General features: G+C 28.9%; 1 protein-coding gene across 1 annotated transcript in view; it reads left to right on the forward strand.

Moving 5' to 3' along the window:
* The first annotated feature begins 649 nt into the window (after window positions 1-649).
* Window positions 650-24,753, forward strand: part of LOC119608556 — a 49,611-nt gene continuing 25,507 nt past the window's right edge. Inside the window, exons 1-2 of the mRNA XM_037963017.1 lie at window positions 650-1,401; window positions 6,036-6,126. Coding sequence (XP_037818945.1) covers window positions 1,382-1,401; window positions 6,036-6,126 — 111 coding nt within the window. The 5' untranslated portion in view covers window positions 650-1,381. The remainder of the gene's footprint in view (window positions 1,402-6,035; window positions 6,127-24,753) is intronic.

The following is a 24,753-nucleotide window of genomic DNA, read 5'->3' on the forward strand; positions in this document are numbered from 1 at the left end:
TTTCTTTTTATTTAAATTTACTTCTGAGGATTGTTATGAATTTGTTGTCACTAAAATAAATAACAGTAAATGTGTTCGCAGTCTTTTTAGACTGAACATACCTTTCGAAATACAGCGATGCCACATGTTAAGTGTTGCCAAAGCTTTCACCTTAAAAATTTATTGTTACAAGTAAAATATTTAAGTTATTTTGTTTAACGTTTAATTTTTACTTGGATTATTATGGTAAAATTTATTTCATACAATAAATGATGTTTTGTAAATATATTAATGAATATATTTGAAGTCGTGAAAAAAATAGTCAAAAAGTGTTCTCAAAATCTTTAAACAACAGCTCGTTTTAAAAGCCAACATATTTTTCCATAAAAATACCCGTTATCATCAATAAAATATATACAATTCCAACGAAAAAACGCCATTTTGCCAACATTTACAATAAGAAAACGATATAACAGAAAAACAAATATTGCCATACGTAATAAATTTTACGAAAACGACATATGTTGGCAGCACTTCTGTGAGGGACCCACCGTCACAATTCACAATAGTGGGGTAAATAAACAACAACAAAAGCAAAAACAACATACATATATTAAATTTTACACTCATTCTCACTCAATGCACATTTATTTTAGACGGGCGTCAGTCAAATTTTTTAGTTTTACGTTAGTAGTGAGTATTAAACATACGGTTTGACGGCCAGTCGGGTTAGTGAATTTCTTTATTTGATTTTTTTTCTAAAAAGAAAAATGAAGTAGTGCAAATTTTTTTCTATAAAATGTATAAAAAATAAAGAAGATAAATTAATAAATATTAAATGAAAATAAGCAAAATGAAGGCCTTTTTTAATTGAAACAAAAAAGTTTCAAGTCGAAAATAGAGTGGGCAGTCGGGAAAAAAGGAAAATAAGAAAATTTTATTTAAGTAGCAAAAGAAAAGAAGAAAAAATTGCATTTTGCTTATATGAAAAGTGAAAGAAAAATCCGTGGTAGTATATAGTGGTGTGTATATGTGAGTGCGAGTGTGTGTGTAAGTGAAGTTAGAAAAAGAAGAAATACAACAAATGAAAAAAAGGTGGAAAATAAAATTAAGCTTAAAAACAGCAACAACAATAACTAAAAGTGTGTGGGGTGCTTAAGCAGCCGCTAAAAGGCCAGAGAGGAAAAAAAGGCCTAAAATCAAACGGAAAAACAGGAGCAAAAGCAAAATAACAACAACAATAAGAAAAAAGTTTTAATAAAAAGGATAAAAGTTCAATTTGTTTTAAATCAAGTCATTCTATTTTTAAAGTGGCAATTATTTGTTTATCAATTAAATTTTATTATCGATCTTATAAACCAACAACAAAGCAACTACAAAAGAAGTTTATGGAAAAATTAAAATGAGTTCGAGTTGCGAAAGGTGTGTTTTTTCTTTTATACTTTTTTCTTAAATGTTAAACTAATAAGAGTTTTTGTTGTTGTAAATTTAAAGTTAAAGTGTTTCTTTTTCTTCTCCTCTTATTAATAAGTTTTAAAGTTGTTTTTGCTTTTTCAGGGGCCCTGTTTGAAAAAATACTTTAAAATTTATGAATAAACAAATTTAAAAACAACAACAACACCATCATAAACAACCACTGGCGTTGTAACATAAACATTTTTCATACCACTTAACAATTCCAATCTAAACAATAATTAACTAATTACTATATTTTAAAACTTAAATTTTTAAGAAATGAGGTCGTTCGTTGTGTCTGCTTAAACTTAAAAATCATATTTAAATAGTATAAACATATTATTTGTTTGTGTAAATTTTCCTTGACTTAAATTAGCATTTGCAACTCCTCCCTTTTTTCCCCATTTTGTTGCCAAGTTTTTTTTCGCTGCATTAATGCAATTTTTCTTTTAAACAAAAATTTGATTAATCTTTGTGTGTTCCTTTAATTCCGCACTTCCTTATTACAACAAAAAATGAAAAACTCTCACTCTCTTTCATTCAATACTCTATTGGGATTTAATAATTTTCTGTTTTTTGGCCTAATCGAATCGATTTTTTATTTTGCCTATGAACAGTGTTGTCAATTGTAGAGAGGGTTGCTTACAAACATGATTAAAATGGTAGAAATGGATAATAAGATGGTAGATAGATAGATTAGATAATATTAGATGGATAGATAGATAGATAGTATAGATAGATAGATAGAGATAGATAGATAGATAGATAGATAGATAGATCGATAGATAGATAGATATATCGATAGATAGATAGATAGATAGATAGATAGATAGATAGATAGATGATAGATGAAGATAGATAGGATAGATAGATAGATAGATAGATGATAGATTAGATAGATAGATAGATAGATAGATAGATAGATAGATAGAAGATAGATAGAAGCTAGATAGATAGATAGATAGATAGATAGAAGATAGAAGATAGATGATAGATAGATAGAAGATAGATAGATATATAGATAGATAGAATAGATAGATAGATAGATAGATAGATCGATAGATAGATAGATAGATATATAGATAGATAGATAGATAGATAGATAGCAGATAGCTAGATAGATAGATATATAGATAGATAGATAGATAGATAGATTGGATAGCTCCTCGCTCGCTCGCTCGCTCGCTCTCTCGCTCGCTCGCTCGCTCGCTCGCTCGCTCGCTCGCTCGCTCCTCGCTGCTCGCTCGCTCGCTCGCTCGCTCGCTCGCTCGCTCGCTCGCTCGCTCGCTCGCTCGCTCGCTCGCTCGCTCGCTCGCTCGCTCGCTCGCTCGCTCCTCGCTCGCTCGCTCGCTCGCTCGCTCGCTCGCTCGCTCGCTCGCTCGCTCGCTCGCTCGCTCGCTCGCTCGCTCGCTCGCTCGCTCGCTCGCTCGCTCGCTCGCTCGCTCGCTCGCTCGCTCGCTCGCTCTCTCGCTCGCTCGCTCGCTCGCTCGCTCGCTCGCTCGCTCGCTCGCTCGCTCGCTCGCTCGCTCGCTCGCTCGCTCGCTCGCTCGCTCGCTCGCTCGCTCGCTCGCTCGCTCGCTCGCTCGCTCGCTCGCTCGCTCGCTCGCTCTCTCGCTCGCTCGCTCGCTCGCTCTCTCGCTCGCTCGCTCGCTCGCTCGCTCGCTCGCTCGCTCGCTCGCTCGCTCGCTCGCTCGCTCCTCGCTCGCTCGCTCGCTCGCTCGCTCTCTCGCTCGCTCGCTCGCTCGCTCGCTCGCTCGCTCGCTCGCTCGCTCGCTCGCTCCTCGCTCGCTCGCTCGCTCGCTCGCTCGCTCGCTCGCTCGCGCTCGCTCGCTCGCTCGCTCGCTCGCTCCGCTCGCTCGCTCGCTCGCTCGCTCGCTCGCTCGCTCGCTCTCGCTCGCTCGCTCGCTCGCTCCTCGCTCGCTCTCTCGCTCGCTCGCTCGCTCGCTCGCTCGCTCGCTCGCTCGCTCGCTCGCTCGCTCGCTCGCTCGCTCGCTGGCTGGCTCGCTCGCTCGCTCGCTCGCTCGCTCGCTCGCTCGCTCGCTCGCTCGCTCGCTCGCTCGCTCGCTCGCTCGCTCCCTTTTCTTCCTTTCCCTTCTTTGCCCTTCCCCCCCTCCCTCCCTTCCCCCCGCTTCCTTGGCCTCCTTCCCCTCCGCCCCCCCCTCCCGCTCCCTCCTACACCGCACTTTTTCTTTGATTAAATGAGTGAGAGTGTGAAAATCTCATTACACTCGCATAAGAAGACTATTGTGAATGATAGAGTTTTTAATTTGAAGAAATAAATAAATGAATGTGGTGTTTATGTCCTTTTAAGGAATATTTGTATATGTATGTATATAGTGTGCTTGTTGAGTGATAAAGAAAAAAAAACGTGTCATCCATAAAATACCAAAAAGCCGGAACTATTGTTAGAATTGAAATTTTTACTCTTTTTTGCTGTTTTTTTTTAAATGTTATTGCTGAATATAAATTAATATATTTCATAATTAAATTTCCTGCCATTAATTATTTACTGTTTTTGTTTATCTATAAATAAACGCTGTAGATTTATTAAGTCAGTTGTTGCGTGTTTTCTGTTTCTTTCTTTGATTTAATGAATGAATTGAAATATTGAATGAAAACTATTTCTGTGTGTTTTTTATTTTATTTCTTGTCATCATTTCATTCTACCTTTTTTACTCTATTTTTGCGTATTTTTTTCGGAATTTGCTCTTCTTCTTTGCTCACCCTCTCTTTGGGTAAATTGTATATTTTTTGTTGTTTTTAAATTAAAGGAATAAAGTAAAAACTAGGGCGTTGCACAGTGTGTGTTTAAGATTTTTTTTTAAATTTTCAAATTGGAATCGTTTAAATTTAGCTAATTTTATTTTAATTGAGTTTATAAGAATTTTTTTAGCAATGTTAATAATTTATTTGTTTAGATGAGCAATTTTTTTGATGTGGCTAATTAAAAAAATTTAATGAAACTTTTCGAAAATTTATTATTTTTTACATAAATTTTGCTATGGGTATTCTTTAAATATATTGAAATTATTTATTAAATCTGAGAAAGGTTATTGGTTTAGAAAATTTAAACTAAACTTAACGAAACTTTATTTTCTACTCTGATAATAATTAAAATCCTATTCGAATCAAGAAAAATTTTTTGTTTTTAAATATTTATGAAACTTAACGAAACTTTATTTATTACATTAATGAAATTATAATAAAATTATTGGTAGATTCTTTAAAAATAACATAAGTACTTTAGAAATTCAATAATTTTTCTTGGTTTTAGCGATTTTTTAAACTTAACGAAACTTTATTTTCTAAACTAATAAAAATTTAACGAAAATTTTGTTGTATTTCTAAAATGTAACTAAAATATTATTTAATTCTTTAAAACATTTTAGTTTTTGAAGATTTTAAGAACTTAACGAAACTTTATTTTCTACACTAAAAAATATTAAAAGAAACTTTTACCATGTTTATTGAAAAAGTTTAAAGTTCTATAGAAAACTGGAAAAAATTTTCAATTTTAGCCGTTTAAAAAACTTAACGAAACTTTATTTTCAGAACTAATAACATTTTAACAAAACTGTAACTATATTCGTTTAATATAATGATAACATTTTATTATTTAAAAGAGAATTGGTAATTTGGGACATTAAAAAAACTTAACGAAACTTTATTTTCTAAACTAAAATAAAATTAACGAAACTTTTTCTATATTCGTTGTATATAATTAAAGTACTTTACAAATCTAAAAAAATTTCCTTGTTTTTCCTATTTAAAAAACTTAACGAAACTTTATTTTCTAAACTTATAAAAATTTAAGGAAAATTTTGATATACCTATTTGTCAAATAAAATAAAAATACTATTTAAATCTGTTTAAATTCTAGTTTTTGGCTATTTAAAAAACTTAACGAAACTTGATTTTCTTAACTAATAAAACGTTTACGAAAATTTTGCTATATTCGTTTTATAAAATTAAAATTGTTTTACATGTCTAGAAAAGTTTTTTGGTTTTTAGCGATTAAAAAACTTAACGAAACTTTATTTTCTTAAATAACAAAATTAAAACAAAATTTTGTATGTAGTTATTTAAAAAAATTAAATTTTTATTGAAATTCAGAAAAATTTTCTTCATTTTAGCCGTTTAAAAAACTTAACGAAACATTATTTTCTGAACTAATAAAATTTCAAGTAAACTTTTGCTGTATTCGTTTAGTATAATGAAATTATTTTACAAATCCATAGAGATTTTGTACTTTTAGACATTTAAAAAACTTAACGAAACTTTATTTTCTAAATTGATAAACATTTAAGGAAAATTTAGCTAGAGTCTTTGGTAATAATTAAAGCAGTTTTTAAATTCAATAAAATTTCTTACTTTGGTTCATTTAAAAAACTTAACGAAACTTTAGTTTTTAAATAAAACAATTTAAATTAAAATTTTGCTTGATTCTTCGAAATCAATTAAAAATACTTTATGGATCCTGAAAATTTTCTTGTCTTTTAGCGATAAAAAAACTTAACGTAACTTTATTTTTTATATAATTGTATTTAAATTGTTGGGTTCTAATTTCTTTTTAAATTTGTTTGTATTTTTTCTCATTACAGAATAGAATGGGTGGAAATTATCGAACCCCGCACCAAAGAGCATATGTATGCCAATTTAACCACAGGCGAATGTGTTTGGGATCCACCTGAAGTAAGTTATTGTTGTTTCTTTTTTTTTACATTCTTTATAAAAATAAAAAACAAACATTTTAAATAATTTGTTAAAAAAACTCATCATTTCAACACTTTTTTTCAAATGTTAGAAAATAAGTTTGTTTTGTTGTTAGTTTTATTTTTTTGTAATTTTTTTTTTCAAGCAAAAACCATCAGCCAATGTAAACACAAACAAAAATGTGTTCTAATTTATTGTGTTGTTCCCTTTTAGATAAACAGAGTGTTTTAGGAGCAGAGAAAGAGATAGGGAGCATAAATAAATATACCGTTAATCAAAGTTGAAAAAAAAAATATTGAAAACACTGCAGCACACACTTGCATATTTAAGTAGCACTTAAAAGGATATTAACTAGTACTTAGTAGTAGCAAAAGGAAAAAAAGAACAAAAAAGCAATAACAACAATAAATTGAACATATAAAAGAGACTACAAATAGATTTATAAACATAAACATACAAACATACATTCATATGCAAATATGCTTTAAGTATTCACAGTTTTTCTATGCAGTTTTTCTTTTTTCTTTACAAACCGAAATTGTCTTTGTGTTTGATTTTTCTTTTCTTTTGTTGTAAACAAAACATTTAATACACATTTTATTAAAGCACGATTTTTGTTGTTGTTGCTTTCATTGTTGTGCACTTGGTTGACGTTAATGATGATCATGATGTTAATGATAATGATGATAATGTTAAAAATAATAAATATGTTTGTGTCTCTTTGATTTTACAAGAGCAGTTTTTGTTGTTTTTGCTATTACTCTTGTGAAATGTGAGCAATTCCACTCCAATGATAATGACATCTGTTCAGTGCTATCTATATATAGATTGAATTTATTTATTTTTTATTTTTTTTTTTCATCTTATGTTTTCGCTGTTTTATCTTGTATTTTTATTTATTTACTTATTTTTTCTATTTACTTTTGAAATTTGTGACTCTACTTAATAATAGAAATACAGATTTTTAATACAATTCAAATCAAGAAATTTTGGGTTATTTTGAGAATTAAAGATAAACTGAACTTTGTTTTCTATTTTAATCAATTTTCAAATTCGTTAAAAATAATTGTAATACTATTAAAATCTAGGAAAATTTCATAATTATTGACAATTAAAAAACTTAACGAAACTTTATTTTCGAAGCTAATAAAAATTTAACCAAACTTTTGCCATATTTGATAAAAATATTTTAGAAAATTTTAAAAAAATTTTAGACATTTTAAAAACTTAACGAAACTTAAGTTTTTAAACTAATGAAAATTTTAAAAAACTTTTGCTGTATTCGTTTAATGAAAGTATTTTACAAATCGAGAACAAAAATCGTAATTTTGGTCACTTAAAAAACTTAACGAAACTTTATTTTCTAAACTAATTATATTTAAAGAATTTTTTTTTCGTATTCGTCGAATATAATGAAATTACTTTAAAAATCTAGAAAATTTTCGTAGTTTCGGATATTTCAAAAACTTAACGACACTTTATTTTCTTAAATAATAAAAATTCAACGAGACTTTAGCTATATTTGATAAAAATACTTAGAGTATTATTGAAATTTATAAAAAATTCCACATTTTGGATATTTTAAAAACTTAACGAAACTTTATTTTTTTAACTAATGAAAATAAAACCAAACTTTTGCTTTATTCATTTTATATAATGAAAGTATTTTACAAATCGAGAAAAAATTCGCAATTTTGGACATTTAAAAAACTTAACGAAACTTTATTTTCTAAACTAATAACATTTTATGAAAACTATTGCTATATTTGTTTAACATATAGAAAGCTCATTAAAATTCTGAAAATTTTCGTAATTCTAGACATTTAAAAAACTTAACGAAACTTTATTTTCTAAACTAATATATTTTTAACAAAACTTTTGTAATTTTTATTGTAAATAGTTAAACTTATATTGAAATCTAGACACATTTTTTAAATTAAACTGTTTGAAAAACTTAACGAAACTTTATTTTCTAAACTAATAATATTTTAACAAAACTTTTGCCATATGCATTGAAAATAGTTAACTTTCTATTGAAATCCAGACAATTTTCTTTATTTTAATCGTTAAAAAAACTTAACGAAACTTTATTTACTTTACTAAATTCAAAATGTTCTCTTTTTAAACATAAAGAAATCTCAAGAATTCTATAATTTCGTTTATATGTTATACTGCCTCTCTTTCCTTTTGTTTGCCTATCAATTTGTCAAATATACCAACTATTATGACCTAACTTTTCTTTTTTATTTAAATAATTTATTGGCATATTTTTGCAAATGTCTATACTTTCATCAATGGTTAGGATTCTTTGGTATATCCATCTTCTTCTTTATTTTGTGAACAAACTATTTTATTGACAAATATTCTTTCTAATGTCAAATATTGTCAACTCTTTTTTCCTCTGTTTTTTTCCCATTTAATTTGCCATTGGCATCCTTTTTTATAAACAAAATAGTTTACAATACTGCCACAGCTAAATAAATAACATTTGACTTTGTTTCTTTTTTTCTGTCACTCTCTTCCATTGTTTTGTTTATTAATTAACTGCTACTGTTTTGTAATCATTGTCATCATTTCTGTCATCACAATTGTATTGACTTGTATCTTTTGTTTAGGGTTTCATTTTTTTGCAATAATTTATTTTTTTTTTCGATTTTTGTCATATTGTTGTTAATAATAATTTACATGTTAATTGATTTTAATAAGCTGCTAATAAATATTTTGTTTACACCTACACAGTGTGGTTTTATTGTTTAATTTTTTGTTTTTTAGTAATAATGTGTTAAATTTATGTTTTTTGTCTATTTTAGTGTTAAAATGTTTAATATTTTATATGAATTATGAGATCTTATTTAAGTATATTGTTTTGTTTATTTTGGAGCGTATTAATAAATTATATGTTATTATAAGTTAATGTGCAATATTGTTCAAAATATTACTTAAGTTTTTGGTGTAAGAAAAATAAGATTATGAATAGAGGGCATTAAGCCAGAAAGTTTTTTTTTATTTAGGGAAAAAAAAAACTGAACAAAAAGTGAAATAGAACTTAAGTAGTAATAGTTTTGATATTATCTAGTAAGTTATTGAATTTATGTAGAACTCAGAATTCCAGAATTGAAATAGACTTTGTTCAGAACTGAATTAGAACTAGAACTGAACTAGAACTGAACTAGAACTGAACTAGAACTGAACTAGACCTGAACTAGAACTGAACTAGAACTGAACTAGAACTGAACTAGAACTGAACTAGACTGAACTAGAACTGAACTAGAACTAAACTAGAACTGAACTAGAACTGAACCTAGAACTGAACTAGAACTGAACTAGAACTGACTAGAACTGAACTAGAACTGAACTAGAACTGAACTAGAACTGAACTAGAACTGAACTAGAACTGAACTATAACTGAACTGAACTAGAACTGAACTAAGAAAACTGAACTAGACTGAACTAGAACTGAAACTAGAACTGAACTAGAACTGAACTGAACTGAACTAGAACGGAACTAGAACTGAACTTAGAACTGAACTAGAAACTGAACTAGAACTGAAACTAAACTGAACAGAACTGAACTAGAACTGAACTAGAACCTAGAACTAACTAGAAATGAACTAGAAACTGAAACTAGAACTGAACTAGAACTGAACTAGAACTGAACTAGAACGGAACTAGAACTGAACTAGGAACGGAACTAGAACCTGAACTAGAACTGAAACTAGAACTGAACTAAAATGAACTAAAATTGAACTAGAACTGAACTAAATTAACTAGACTTGAACTAGAACTGAACTAGAACCTGAACTAAAACTGAAGCTGAAACTAGAACTATAACTGAAACTAGAACTGAAACTAGAACTGAAACTAGAACTGAACTAGAACTAACTAGAAACTGAAACTAGACTGAACTAGAACTGAACTAGAACTGGAACTAGAAACTGAAACTAGAACTGAACTAGAACTGAACTAGAACTGAACTAGAACTGAACTAGAACTGAACTAGAACTGACTAGAACTGAACTAGAACTGAACTAGAACTGAACTAGAACTGAACTAGAACTGAACTAGAACTGAACTAGAACTGAACTAGAACTGAACTAGAACTGAACTAGAACTGAACTAGAACTGAACTAGAACTGAACTAGAACTGAACTAGAACTGAACTAGAACTGAACTAGAACTGAACTAGAACTGAACTAGAACTGAACTAGAACTGAACTAGAACTGAACTAGAACTGAACTAGAACTGAACTAGAACTGAACTAGAACTGAACTAGAACTGAACTAGAACTGAACTAGAACTGAACTAGAACTGAACTAGAACTGAACTAGAACTGAACTAGAACTGAACTAGAACTGAACTAGAACTGAACTAGAACTGAACTAGAACTGAACTAGAACTGAACTAGAACTGAACTAGAACTGAACTAGAACTGAACTAGAACTGAACTAGAACTGAACTAGAACTGAACTAGAACTGAACTAGAACTGAACTAGAACTGAACTAGAACTGAACTAGAACTGAACTAGAACTGAACTAGAACTGAACTAGAACTGAACTAGAACTGAACTAGAACTGAACTAGAACTGAACTAGAACTGAACTAGAACTGAACTAGAACTGAACTAGAACTGAACTAGAACTGAACTAGAACTGAACTAGAACTGAACTAGAACTGAACTAGAACTGAACTAGAACTGAACTAGAACTGAACTAGAACTGAACTAGAACTGAACTAGAACTGAACTAAACTGAGAACTGAACTAGAACTGAACTAGAACTGAACTAGAACTGAACTAGAACTGAACTAGAACTGAACTAGAACTGAACTAGAACTGAACTAGAACTGAACTAGAACTGAACTAGAACTGAACTAGAACTGAACTAGAACTGAACTAGAACTGAACTAGAACTGAACTAGAACTGAACTAGAACTGAACTAGAACTGAACTAGAACTGACTAGAACTGAACTAGAACTGAACTAGAACTGAACTAGAACTGAACTAGAACTGAACTAGAACTGAACTAGAACTGAACTAGAACTGAACTAGAACTGAACTAGAACTGAACTAGAACTGAACTAGAACTGACTAAACTGAACTAGAACTGAACTAGAACTGAACTAGAACTGAACTAGAACTGAACTAGAACTGAACTAGAACTGAACTAGAACTGAACTAGAACTGAACTAGAACTGAACTAGAACTGAACTAGAACTGAACTAGAACTGAACTAGAACTGAACTAGAACTAGAACTGAACTAGAACTGAACTAGAACTGAACTAGAACTGAACTAGAACTGAACTAGAACTGAACTAGAACTGAACTAGAACTGAACTAGAACTGAACAAGAGCTGAACTAGAACTGTACTTAGATACATAATGGCAATTTTCCTCTTTCACTCTTTAAAAATATAAAAATTGCTTGCATTTCCCCCATTAAGAAGAAAAAACAAAGTTTACTTCGTATTTTTGTAAAATAAAACTTGGATAATTGGTTAATTATTACACTGAATTTAACACAAAACTTAACTCCATAACTTCTTGTAAAACAACAAGAAAAAGAAAACTTTTTTAAAATTACTTCCACCAACAAAGTGGAGAAGACTTAAGTTAGACGTGCATCCTTTGAAAAATGAGCTACAACAATGCAAAATAGGCATTGCAGATTTTAAAACAGAATATGCAAAGATTTTTGTCTATGATAATGTTCTCTTTTAACATTAGATTATTTTTATATTAATAAAGGTATAAACGAAAGCAAAAAGCATTTGCGTTTTAAACATTTTAAATGCAAAATCAAAGTTTTATTAATACCATTTTTTATAGAAATTCAATAATTTTCCTTTGCCTTTTATGTATGTGATTTTTTTCTCAACTTTTCTTTGATTAGTGTACTTTAACTAGGACTGTTTTCTCTTCTCTACTCCTTCATTTGCATTTCCTACATAGTGTTTGTTAATAAAACGACAAAAAGTCTACATAGTTGTTGTTATTGTTGTACTTTTTAGTAACAAAGTTAAAACAAAAAAATGCAATTTCCTGTTTTATACTTTATATAAAGCAAATGAATGAAAAAATACAAGAAAACAAACCAAATCCTCTCCACTCTGCTATTGTCCTTCATAATAATGCACCCATATACAGTGTCTCTCATAATTATTCGAATTTGGGTAAACTATAAAAAGAAACCAAATTTAATAATATATTTTGTGTGCAAAATAAATAAATTAATTTGTTATATTGTCTAGATAGTCCTTATGTTCGATATCACGCTTTTTAAAACTTGAAAAATTTGCATTGACTTAAATTAATTGTGCTTTTTTAAAAAAAGTCCATGAAATTGCCTCACAAAAGTATACGAATTTTTCCTGTATTTCATATTTGATCATATTAAACGCAACACAAATTTTAGAATCGAATGGTTTTTATGCGTAATATTGTTTTAAGGGGTTACTATCCACGGAAAGGGTATATTTTTGGCCCATTTGGTCCACAATTTTGGGGAATTTGTATCCTCTTTTCATGTAATATCATTAAAATGGCGATTTTTGGCCATAATTGTAAATTTGTATCCTTTTTTCCAGAGATAAAACAAAAATTTGATATTGGGACTTAAAAGACCCCTTGGGGTATCTAAAAATAATATTTTTGTTACAAGAATCTGTATTTAAACGTTCCAAGATAAATTATTCGGATCATTCTTCTGTCGCTAATTCAATATATTGGAACTTAAGTCCATTTTTATAATACTAGGATCAACTATTTTCGGGGAAAGTTTTCTGGTATATATTCTTTTAGATATCAGCTTTTATACATTTTAAGTTTTCAATGTGTTGTGGAAGTGTACAACTCCAAAACATGCCTCGAAGAAGCACCATTCAAAATAGTAAAATCATTATTTTTATATACCAATGGCCTCCATGCTGCATGGCACGATATCATTATGATCACATCAAAAATGTTGATATGTGTTTAAATATTATTTACTATGATCAAATTAAAACCAAAATTTAGAACTTACAGTGTTATTGTAACGGGCAACATAAGCGTGAAAGTTACGAGTAGTAAAAACTGAAATCTACTATATAGGATGACGTTTTGTTAAGGCATGATTTGGGGTTGTATACCGCTATAATATATTGAAAATTTAAAATACATTAGTGCCAATATGTACATGAATATACACTAGACAACTTTGTCGGAAAATATGGTCCCTTGAGGTACGAAAAGGGACTTATGATCCAGATAATTCAATTAGAAACTGAAAAACGATACCAAAAATACATCTTGGAACGATTAAGTATGGACCCTTTAACAAAAAATATTATTTTTAGATATCCTATGGGTTCTATTACATTCCAATATTAAATTTTGGTTTTATCTCTGGAAAAAGGGTGAAAACATTACAAATATAGCCAAAAATCGCCATTTTAATGATATTACATGAAAAGAGGGTACAAATCCCTCAAAATTGTGGACCAAATGGGTCAAAAATATATCCATGCGGTTGATAGTAACCCCTTAAAACAATATTAAGCATAAAACCATGCGATTCTAAAATTTGTGTATCGTATAATATGATCAAATATGAAATACAGGAAAAATTCGCATACTTTTGTGAGGCAATTTCATGGACTTTTTTTAAAAAAGCACAATTAATTTAAGTCAAGGCAAATTTTTCAAGTTTTAAAAAGCGTGATATCAAACATAAGGACTATCTAGACAATATAACAAATTAATTTATTTATTTTCCACACAAAATATATTATTAAATTTGGTTTCTTTTCATAGTTTACCTAAATTCGAATACTTATGAGAGACACTGTATGTATGCAGACATACACAAGGCATGGAAAAGAGAGAGATAGACAAAGAGAAGTCCTTTTAGTTTATTTCATTATATGCAGCATGTCCCCATTATAAACTAAAATTGAGAGGAAAAAAACTTCAGACATTTTAAAGGTATTATAAGTAAATGAAAACCATATTTTTCAAAATAGACAAGTTTAAAAATTTATCCAAAACTGATTCAGAACTAATCCAAAATTGATTTAGAAACAAACAAGAATTGGTCAATAAGTGAACAAGAATTGAACAAGAGCTGAACTAGAGCTGAACTAGAGCTGAACTAGAACTGAACTAGAGCTGAACTAGAGCTGAACTAGAGCTAAATTAGAACTGAACTAGATATGAAGTAGAATTGAACTAGAACTGAACTAGAACTGAACTAGCACTGAACTAGAACTGAACTAGAACTGAACTAGAACTGAACTAGAACTGAACTAGAACTGAACTAGAACTGAACTAGAACTGAACTAGAACTGAACTAGAACTGAACTAGAACTGAACTAGCACTGAACTAGAACTGAACTAAAACTGTATGATTTAATTAATTTAAGGATCTGCGCAAAAATATTAATGTTGAATGAATAGTTTGCAGTTGTTTAAACTCAAAAACACATACACCAGATATCCTTTTATTTTTATTCTCTCTGCTGTGAGTTGATTGTATTTGTTGGTGTTGTTGGTGTATTTAACTTAAACGTATGGATTTGTTGTATTTTTTTTTTTTTTTTCATTATGTATGCATGCATTGGCATGTTTTTTTATACATTATTATTGTTAGTTTTCTTACAATACTCTATCTACCCTCCTGTGTTATTCTTTTCTTTTGTTCATTTAAATGTTAGTGACAGATTTTCTTATAGTTTTTTTTACTTATAGAAATTTTTAATAATTCTTTCATTTCAATATTGTGCAGTTTTTTTTAGTTATAGTTTTTTAGTTTCTATTCGAATTTAGGAAATAGCAACAATTTGTTTTAATATCGCAGACGTTCTTTTTTCAGTTTTTTGTTTTTGGTCTTTTTTGTTCTTTTTTGTCGTGTCATGTACGGTTGTTTCTTTTACTTCCACTTTAGCAAACATATTCACGCTTTAAAGTACGTGTTAAGAATTAAGAATTTTTGAAATTGTTTTATATAAAAGATCTTGTTATAAGATTTTTATTTTCGTTTATTATAGACGATTTACTTCCCCTTTCATTATAGTTTTTTTTTTTCTTTTTTTATAACAATTTTTAAAGTCTTTCTTTGTTGAATAGTTTAGGTTGGGCTGCACTGAAAGAAACATTTTAAATTATGAATTTTTCGAATAATTTTAAAGTGAAATTATAAAAATTTTATAATTATTAATTATTATCTATTCACGTTTTAAAAAATCTCTTTCAATTAGTTGAAATTTTAAAAACTCTAAAAATACACTTAAAAATAGCAAATTCTTCTGGCAACCTTCAAAGTTAACACAATGTCAATAAAAAGAATTCTTATTCTTCCTCTCACATTCCTTTTGACATTTTAAAACAGTAGAATTTTCTTTAAGTGCATAAGTACATGTGTGTGTCTCAAATCTGACATTTAATGTTTTTATTATTTTTATCCTATTAACTTGTATATGTGTATAGATGAGTGTGTTTTTGCCTGCAGTTATATGAATAAACAAGTATTTAGAAGTAGTTGTTGTTGTTAATATCAGTTATTGATTGTTTTTGTTGTTTACTGTTTGGCTCTCTTTTTCGAGTGCTTTCATTGTTTAACCATTAGTTTCAATAAAAATAAATGTATAAAAAATACTTCCGGTTTATGATTTCTTTTTATTATGAATAATTTTACTTTTAATTTAAAATTGTAAACCGTAGTTAGGGAACAAAGAACTGACAAGACTTTATTTAGGGCTTTTTTGGTTTGCTTAAAAAAAGCAACAAAACGACACTGACATTGTTTCTAATAAAAAAAAACTGATTGTAAATTGAAATTATTTACTTTTTTACAGGTTTCATTAGCATTTTCTGTGCTGTTAGAGTGTCAGTGGTTTAGAAACCTTATTTTTTTTTAAATTTGTTGTTATTATTTCTTTCAAATATTGTTGGTTATTAACTGGCGCTTGTTAAAAGAGTGTCTGCTTTTTGGTGTTGCCCTTTTTTGGCTAAGGGTTTTAGTTGCTTAACTGTGTTTTTTTTTTGTTGATGTTATACGAGGTTGGTTTAAAAAATTTTCGGGAAATGTTCGATACAGACGTGAAATAGAACTGTTCCTGAATTGAACTTGAGTTGATTCAAAACTGATCAAAAATTTAATAAAAAACTAAAGTCTAACTGATCTAAACTGATTCAGAATCGAACTAGAACTGATTCAAAATAGAACTAGATAGGTATATAGATAGATAGATAGATAGATAGATAGATAGATAGATAGATAGATAGATAGAAAGATAGATAGATAGATAGATAGATAGATAGATAGATAGATAGATAGATAGATAGATAGATAGATAGATAGATAGATAGATAGATAGATAGATAGATAGATAGATAGATAGATAGATAGATAGATAGATAGATAGATAGATAGATAGATAGATAGATAGATAGATAGATAGATAGATAGATAGATAGATAGATAGAAAGATAGAAAGATAGATAGATAGATAGATAGATAGATAGATAGATAGATAGATAGATAGATAGATAGATAGATAGATAGATAGATAGGTAGATAGATAGATAGATAGAATAGATAGATAGATAGATAGATAGATAGATAGATAGATAGATAGATAGATAGATAGATAGATAGATAGATAGATAGATAGATAGATAGATAGATAGATAGATAGATAGATAGATAGATAGATAGATAGATAGATAGATAGATAGATAGATAGATAGATAAATGACCTTCCACTGATTCAAACTGCCCTAGAACTTTAAGCCCATTTTATTTAAACCTCCCATTCATTTTACAAACTAATTCTTATCATTTTAAAACGGTTATTATGTGACGACACATTTTATGTTTCTTAATTACTTTCTCACCTTCTGCTTTATTTTTCTATTTCGTTTTCAACTTGTTATTAATTTGCACTTGTTTTTCCTTAACATTATAAACCTAAATTTAAAAACAAGTGCTTTAACAGACACTTTTGACCCCGAAACGCTAAAGCAAAACTGAAAACCAAAATGTAGATATGTATGTATATTTTTATGTTTCAAAACCATTCCCGGTTAAATAACCACAATTAACCAACGTTGTTTTTTTATCTAGTTTGGTTTTATTCTTTGTTAAATCATTAACAGTATTAAATTTATTGTACATTAACATAATTTGGGTTTTTGTTACTTGTACAATGTTTTTTAATCAAATTTAGGTCAAATTTAAAAACGACACAAGGTTTTTCTTTCCTAGGAAAGTTGTTGGGGCCAGTGGTAAGTTTTAATGCAAAAAACAAATACATATGTCAGCTTTTGCAATTTTCTTAACAATAATATAAAGTAAACAATTATAATAGGAGTCAGGGGTAAATTGACCACTTTGGATAAATTTATGTAATAATTTAAAATTTTTGATAAATTTTCGAATTTAATGAAATTTTTTGCAATAAATTTGCCATTTTTTGAAATGATCATTCACCCAGAATGATAACCTAGTAGTAACCTGACATTGCCTAAGCGAAGTTGCCAGCTTTTTTATATTATCTTATAAATATTAAAAGTCGTAACTAATTAAAAGGCGTTAAAAGCCAAGATTTCTTTAATAAAGAAAGGGAATTTTTTAAATATTATAAATATTTTACAATCCATTTAACTTTATGCAATTGTACGTAATGGAAATGTTTAGCAATTAAATTTGAAAAACAATATAAAAGAAATACAACAACTACAACAAAAAACCTTGCCACAATTTAAAAAGAAATTTCAACATTCAAACACAACATCCTCATTTTGTATAGTTTGCGTTTAAAATTTGTATTTTTTTGCTGTTGTTGTGAAAATGAAAAAAGTACATATTTAAAATAAAATAACTACAGAAAATCCATTTACTATATTAAAGCTATTTCTAATACACAACAAAGTAATAATGTATGTAGTTGTTGTTGTTTTTGTTGCTATTTCTTTAATCAAACATTTGAAAACAATTTTGAAAATAAAACTGAAAGTATACTGGGGCTATTGTACATAATGTTCATACCCAAGTATATATTTTTCTGTTATAGATGTTGTTGTTGTTACGAGCTTCATAAGAAATTGCCTCATCCATATAAACATTCATCCATTCAGTCAGTCATCCAAACAATTCATCTATCCATTGCCCACTTCGTGCACAACCAACTACGAAATACTTACTTATTTTACTGTGACTTAACTAAGTCCCAGGCTAAAAAAAAAAAAACAAAAAAAAACTCAATAATTGCTGATAAAGAAATACAATGTACTATAACAACAACAGCAACTTGAGAAATAATTTATGATTTCATTTATGTATTTAAATTTTAATGAAAATTAATTATTTTTACACCATAACCTAAAAACTTACAATTCCTTTTACTATTTTTTAAGAATTAATTTAAAATTCATTGAAAAAGCAAATATTCCCTTTAATTTGGCAACATTTCATGGTAACTGCAAAATGTAAACAACTTTCAAGCTAATAGTTTCAAGTGAATGATATTTGCAAGAAAAACAAAAGGACAAATGCATGCAAATTCATTATTTGTTTACATTTGTAGAATGACATCATAAATTGTTTGTGTGACAGTGTTTGACATAAAAATAGCAAACAATCAATTTAACTTCTTGGTATTCATCTTCTTATTACTAATACCAAAAACTTAATCTTTGATTAGTTAATTTATACTTTGTCAAAAAAAAAAGAATCCCCATTATAAAATAAATTAAACAATGTAAAAAAATCATTTTAAGTACACTAATATATAATAATAAAATAATGCAAATTTTTTTGCATTAATTTAGGCCAATGATGATCATTATGGTTTGTCATTGTTGTATTTTTTTTTTTTTTTCAAACTACTTAAATTTTATTTAATTTTTTGTTGTTCTACATTGTTGTCATTATTATTTGATATTTGTTGTTATTACTGCTGCTGTATGTTATCATTAGTTTGTGAGTGTGACAGCAACAATATGTATATTTTTTTGGTACATGATGGGATAATTTGTATGAGTGTGTCTGTCTCATTGAGTGGCTCTCGGTATTCAGGGTGTTTTAGGTTAAATAGATGATGTAAATGTAGTTTTTTTTAAGAAAAAACGCACTGAAATATTCTGTAATAATGAAGACTATGTATACGCATAAATTTTGCAGTAGGGCTAATCACAGTTTCTTTTAAGACATTTCGAAATTGCAATCATAATAATCTAAACGAAATAAAGTTCGAATTTACGAAAATGTGTTCAAAATTTAAAAATTTCTAAATGTAATTATTGTTTATAATCTAAATATGACCAAATTTATCAAAAGTAACAGTAATTTATGAGTTTATATGAAAAAATATTAAAATTTTGACTTTTTATAATTTCGAAGTTTTAGTTAGTTTATTAAATTTAATATCAATTTATGATTTCATCTCCAAAAATCATAAAATTAGGTAATTTTATAATTGAGCTTTAACAGTAAAAAGTGAATAAATTTGTTTAATTTAATAATAAATAATGAATGAATAACTTTTTAAAAATCCTAAAATTTTGCGATTTTTTCCAATTTCGAAATTAAGTTCGAATTTTTGAAATTGAGTTATTACCTTTTAAACTTCTTTAGTTCATCACTTGTAAATGTTATTTATAGTTTTAGTATAAAAATTAAAAAATTTGACAGTTTTTCGAATTACGAAATTAAGTTCGAATTTTCGAAATTCTAATTATACTATAAAATTTCTTTAATTAACTAAATTTGAATGGTAATTTGCCAGTTATTAACAAAAATCCTAAAATTTTCTTATTTTTTATAATTTCGAAATTAAGTTGTAATTTTCGAAATTAAGAAATTGCTTTAATACCGTAAAATTTTTTTACTTCATTAATTTGAAATGTAATCTAGGATTTTAGTTCCAAAAGTCATAAAATTTTAGCAATTTTTGGAATTTCGAAATAAGATTCGAATTTTTTAAATTCTAATTATACTATAAAATTTCATTAATTCGCTAAATTTGAATGTTAACTTGCAATTTATTAACAAAAATCCTTTAATTTGATAATTTTTTATAAATTCGAAATTAACTTCGAAAATTCGAAATTGATTTTGATACGAAAAAATTTACAAACTTGTTTAATTTTATAGCAATTTTAAAATATATCGCTAAAAATCATAGAATTTTTCGTTTTTGTTATATCGAAATTAAGTTCAAATTTTCGAAATTGAGCTTTTACCCTAAAAATTTTTTAATTGAAAAAAATGTTATTAAAAATTTATAATTTTATTAACAAAAATCATAAAATGTTTATATTAAGTTCGATTCGAACATTCGAAAAACAAAATTTTTCGACCACGAACAAACTGTGATTAGCCCTAATGTAAAATAAACTTGTGCAGGCTGTGTGGCACATACCACAAAAACAATATAGATTATTATCTATATGATAATGAAGCTGCTGCTGATGTCGATGATGACGTTTTGTTGGTGTTGATGACCTAATTTTTTGTTTAGTCCATTATAATATTAACAAAAACAATAATAAGAATATAAAAAAATATTAAACTGATACTCAAACCATCTGTATGTACAGACAATATTCATTTCATTGGTCAATAATATTTTTAGCTTGAAATTTTTGTACTATTTTATTTATTCTGTTTAACTTTGTCTGTCTGTCTGTCTTTATGCATTATGAGAATTTTTGCACAATTTTCCAATTAAAAATTTCTGTTCTTTACTAAAAAAACAATAATTTCATAAACACATATGCAAAATTGTTGGAAAAATATTTATTAATTAAAATTAACAAAGAAAAATTATGAAAAAAATGAACACAACAGTCAGTCATTTATTCAATAAATGCGATACAATTTCAAATAGTAAAATATATGATGATATACAGTTTATTATTTTTTTGCTATTTTGCAATTGAATTCTAAATATGTTATAGATATTTGTAATATTATGTAAATATATTTCATAAAATTAAACAGAGACGTATTGACAAAAGAGTAGTAGGGGGAGCTAAAACAATAATAATACTTAGATTTCTGCAAAAAGCATAAAACTAAAGTTTTCTAATTATTAAAGTTGCCATCACTTATCTCATTTAAACGTATTTTGCCTTCATTTGTATAAAAATTAAACTATAAAATTGTTTAAAATAAAGATGTTAATATTGACATCAATTTTTATTTAATATTGAACTTTTGGCATGAGGTAGCTTGCCATGCCAAGCAGAGCAGTAAGTCAAAGAGGTGAAGGTCCTGTTGCAAAAATGTTTCTCTGTTTTTTATTTGTAATTCAATTGACATTTTGTCCTCGTTATCAAAAGAGATGCTGCTCAGCTGTTATCTCATCTTTTGCTTCTTATTCTTCATCTGCTTCTTTTTGTTAAAAGTACAGGGATGGAAAGTTGAATAGAATATATTTTGGACTAATGACTAGTAAAAAGAAAAATAGTGAAAAGTGTAGTCTATAGCTTAATCAACAGTTTAGTCTATGTCCAGTCTATAGTCTAGTCTATAGTCTAGTCTATAGTCTAGTCTATAGTCTAGTCTATAGTCTAGTCTATAGTCTAGTCTATAGTCTAGTCTATAGTCTAGTCTATAGTCTAGTCTATAGTCTAGTCTATAGTCTAGTCTATAGTCTAGTCTATAGTCTAGTCTATAGTCTAGTCTATAGTCTAGTCTATAGTCTAGTCTATAGTCTAGTCTATAGTCTAGTCTATAGTCTAGTCTATAGTCTAGTCTATAGTCTAGTCTATAGTCTAGTCTATAGTCTAGTCTATAGTCTAGTCTATAGTCTAGTCTATAGTCTAGTCTATAGTCTAGTCTATAGTCTAGTCTATAGTCTATAGTCTAGTCTATAGTCTAGTCTATAGTCTAGTCTATAGTCTAGTCTATAGTCTAGTCTATAGTCTAGTCCATAGTCTAGTCTATAGTCTAGTCTATAGTCTAGTCTATAGTCTAGTCTATAGTCTAGTCTATAGTCTAGTCTATAGTCTAGTCTATAGTCTAGTCTATAGTCTAGTCTATAGTCTAGTCTATAGTCTAGTCTATAGTCTAGTCTATTGTCTAGTCTATAGTCTAGTCTATAGTCTAGTCTATAGTCTAGTCTATAGTCTAGTCTAGTCTATAGTCTAGTCTATAGTCTAGTCTATAGTCTAGTCTATAGTCTAGTCTATAGTCTAGTCTATAGTCTAGTCTATAGTCTAGTCTATAGTCTAGTCTATAGTCTAGTCTATAGTCTAGTCTATAGTCTAGTCTATAGTCTAGTCTATAGTCTAGTCTATAGTCTAGTCTATAGTCTAGTCTATAGTCTAGTCTATAGTCTAGTCTAGTCTATAGTCTAGTCTATAGTCTAGTCTATAGTCTAGTCTATAGTCTAGTCTATAGTCTAGTCTATAGTCTATAGTCTGTCTAGTGTATAGTCTAGTCTAGTCTAGTCTAGTCTATAGTCTAGTCTATAGTCTAGCCTATAGTCTAGTCTATAGTTTAGTCTAGTCTATAGTCTAGTCTAGTCTATAGTCTAGTCTAGTCTATAGTCTAGTTTATAGTCTAGTCTATAGTCTAGTTTAGACTATAGTCTAGTCTAGTCTATATAGTCTATAGTCTAGTCTATAGTCTAGTCTATAGTCTAGTCTATAGTCTAGTCTAGTCTAGTCTATAGTCTAGTCTAGTCTAGTCTAGTCTAGTCTAGTCTAGTCTAGTCTAGTCTAGTCTAGTCTAGTCTAGTCTAGTCTAGTCTAGTCTAGTCTAGTCTAGTCTAGTCTAGTCTAGTCTAGTCTATAGTCTAGTCTAGTCTATAGTCTAGTCTAGTCTATAGTCTAGTCTAGTCTATAGTCTAGTCTAGTCTATAGTCTAGCCTATAGTCTAGTCTATAGTTTAGTCTAGTCTATAGTCTAGTTTATAGTCTAGTCTATAGTCTAGACTATAGTCTAGTCTATAGTCTAGTCTATAGTCTAGTCTATAGTCTAGTCTATAGTCTAGTCTATAGTCTAGTCTATAGTCTAGTCTATAGTCTAGTCTATAGTCTAGTCTATAGTCTAGTCTATAGTCTAGTCTATAGTCTAGTCTATAGTCTAGTCTATAGTCTAGTCTATAGTCTAGTCTATAGTCTAGTCTATAGTCTAGTCTAGTCTAGTCTATAGTCTAGTCTAGTCTAGTCTAGTCTAGTGTATAGTCTAGTCTAGTCTATAGCCTAGTCTAGTCTATAGTCTAGTTTATAGTCTAGTCTATAGTCTAGTTTAGACTATAGTCTAGTCTAGTCTATAGTCTAGTCTATAGTCTAGTCTATAGTCTAGTCTATAGTCTAGTCTATAGTCTAGTCTATAGTCTAGTCTATAGTCTAGTCTATAGTCTAGTCTATAGTCTAGTCTATAGTCTAGTCTATAGTCTAGTCTATAGTCTAGTCTATAGTCTAGTCTATAGTCTAGTCTATAGTCTAGTCTATAGTCTAGTCTATAGTCTAGTCTATAGTCTAGTCTATAGTCTAGTCTATAGTCTAGTCTATAGTCTAGTCTATAGTCTAGTCTATAGTCTAGTCTATAGTCTAGTCTATAGTCTAGTCTTTAGTCTAGTCTAGTCTATAGTCTAGTCTATAGTGTAGTCTAGTCTATAGTCTAGCCTATAGTCTAGTCTAGTCTATAGTTTAGTCTAGTCTATAGTCTAGTTTATAGTCTAGTCTATAGTCTAGACTATAGTCTAGTCTATAGTCTAGTCTATAGTCTAGTCGATAGTCTAGTCTATAGTCTAGTCTATAGTCTAGTCTATAGTCTAGTCTATAGTCTAGTCTATAGTCTAGTCTATAGTCTAGTCTATAGTCTAGTCTATAGTCTAGTCTATAGTCTAGTCTATAGTCTAGTCTATAGTCTAGTCTATAGTCTAGTCTATAGTCTAGTCTATAGTCAAGTCTATAGTCTAGTCTATAGTCTAGTCTATAGTCTAGTCTATAGTCTAGTCTATAGTCTAGTCTATAGTCTAGTCTATAGTCTAGTCTATAGTCTAGTCTATAGTCTAGTCTATAGTCTAGTCTATAGTCTAGTCTAGTCTAGTCTATAGTCTAGTCTATAGTCTAGTCTATATATAGTCTAGTCTATAGTCTAGTCCTTAGTCTAGTCTATAATCTAGTCTATAGTCTAGTCTAGTCTAGTCTATAGTCTAGTCTATAGTCTAGTCTATAGTCTAGCCTATATTACAGTCTTTAGTATAGTATATAGTCTAGTCTATAGTTTAGTCTAGTCTATAGTCTAGTATAGTATAGTCCATATTCTAGTCTAATCTATAGTCTAGTATATAGTCTAGTCTATAGCCTAGTCTAGTCTATAGTCTAGTATAGTCTATATTCTAGTCTAATCTATAGTCTAGTATATAGTCTTGTTTCTAGTCTGTCTGCTATTCTTTCAATCTTCCATCCCTGCTTGTAAACTTTGCCATTTTTCTTGTATTTGCTATTAATATTAATATTAAAACTACAAATTGTTTAGTAAATGAAATCCGTATTTTAAAGCTTCCGTTTATTTCATTCTTAAACACATTTTTTGCCCCTAAAACAAAGAACAGAAGCCAACATTTCATTACAAACTGCTGACAGACTGACATCCAATGATGACGAAGA

Source organism: Lucilia sericata, unplaced genomic scaffold, assembly GCF_015586225.1.
Source record: "Lucilia sericata isolate MDLA Ls3-8-SP2 unplaced genomic scaffold, ASM1558622v1 Contig000850F_arrow, whole genome shotgun sequence".
In the NCBI taxonomy this organism is placed as follows: domain Eukaryota; kingdom Metazoa; phylum Arthropoda; class Insecta; order Diptera; family Calliphoridae; genus Lucilia; species Lucilia sericata.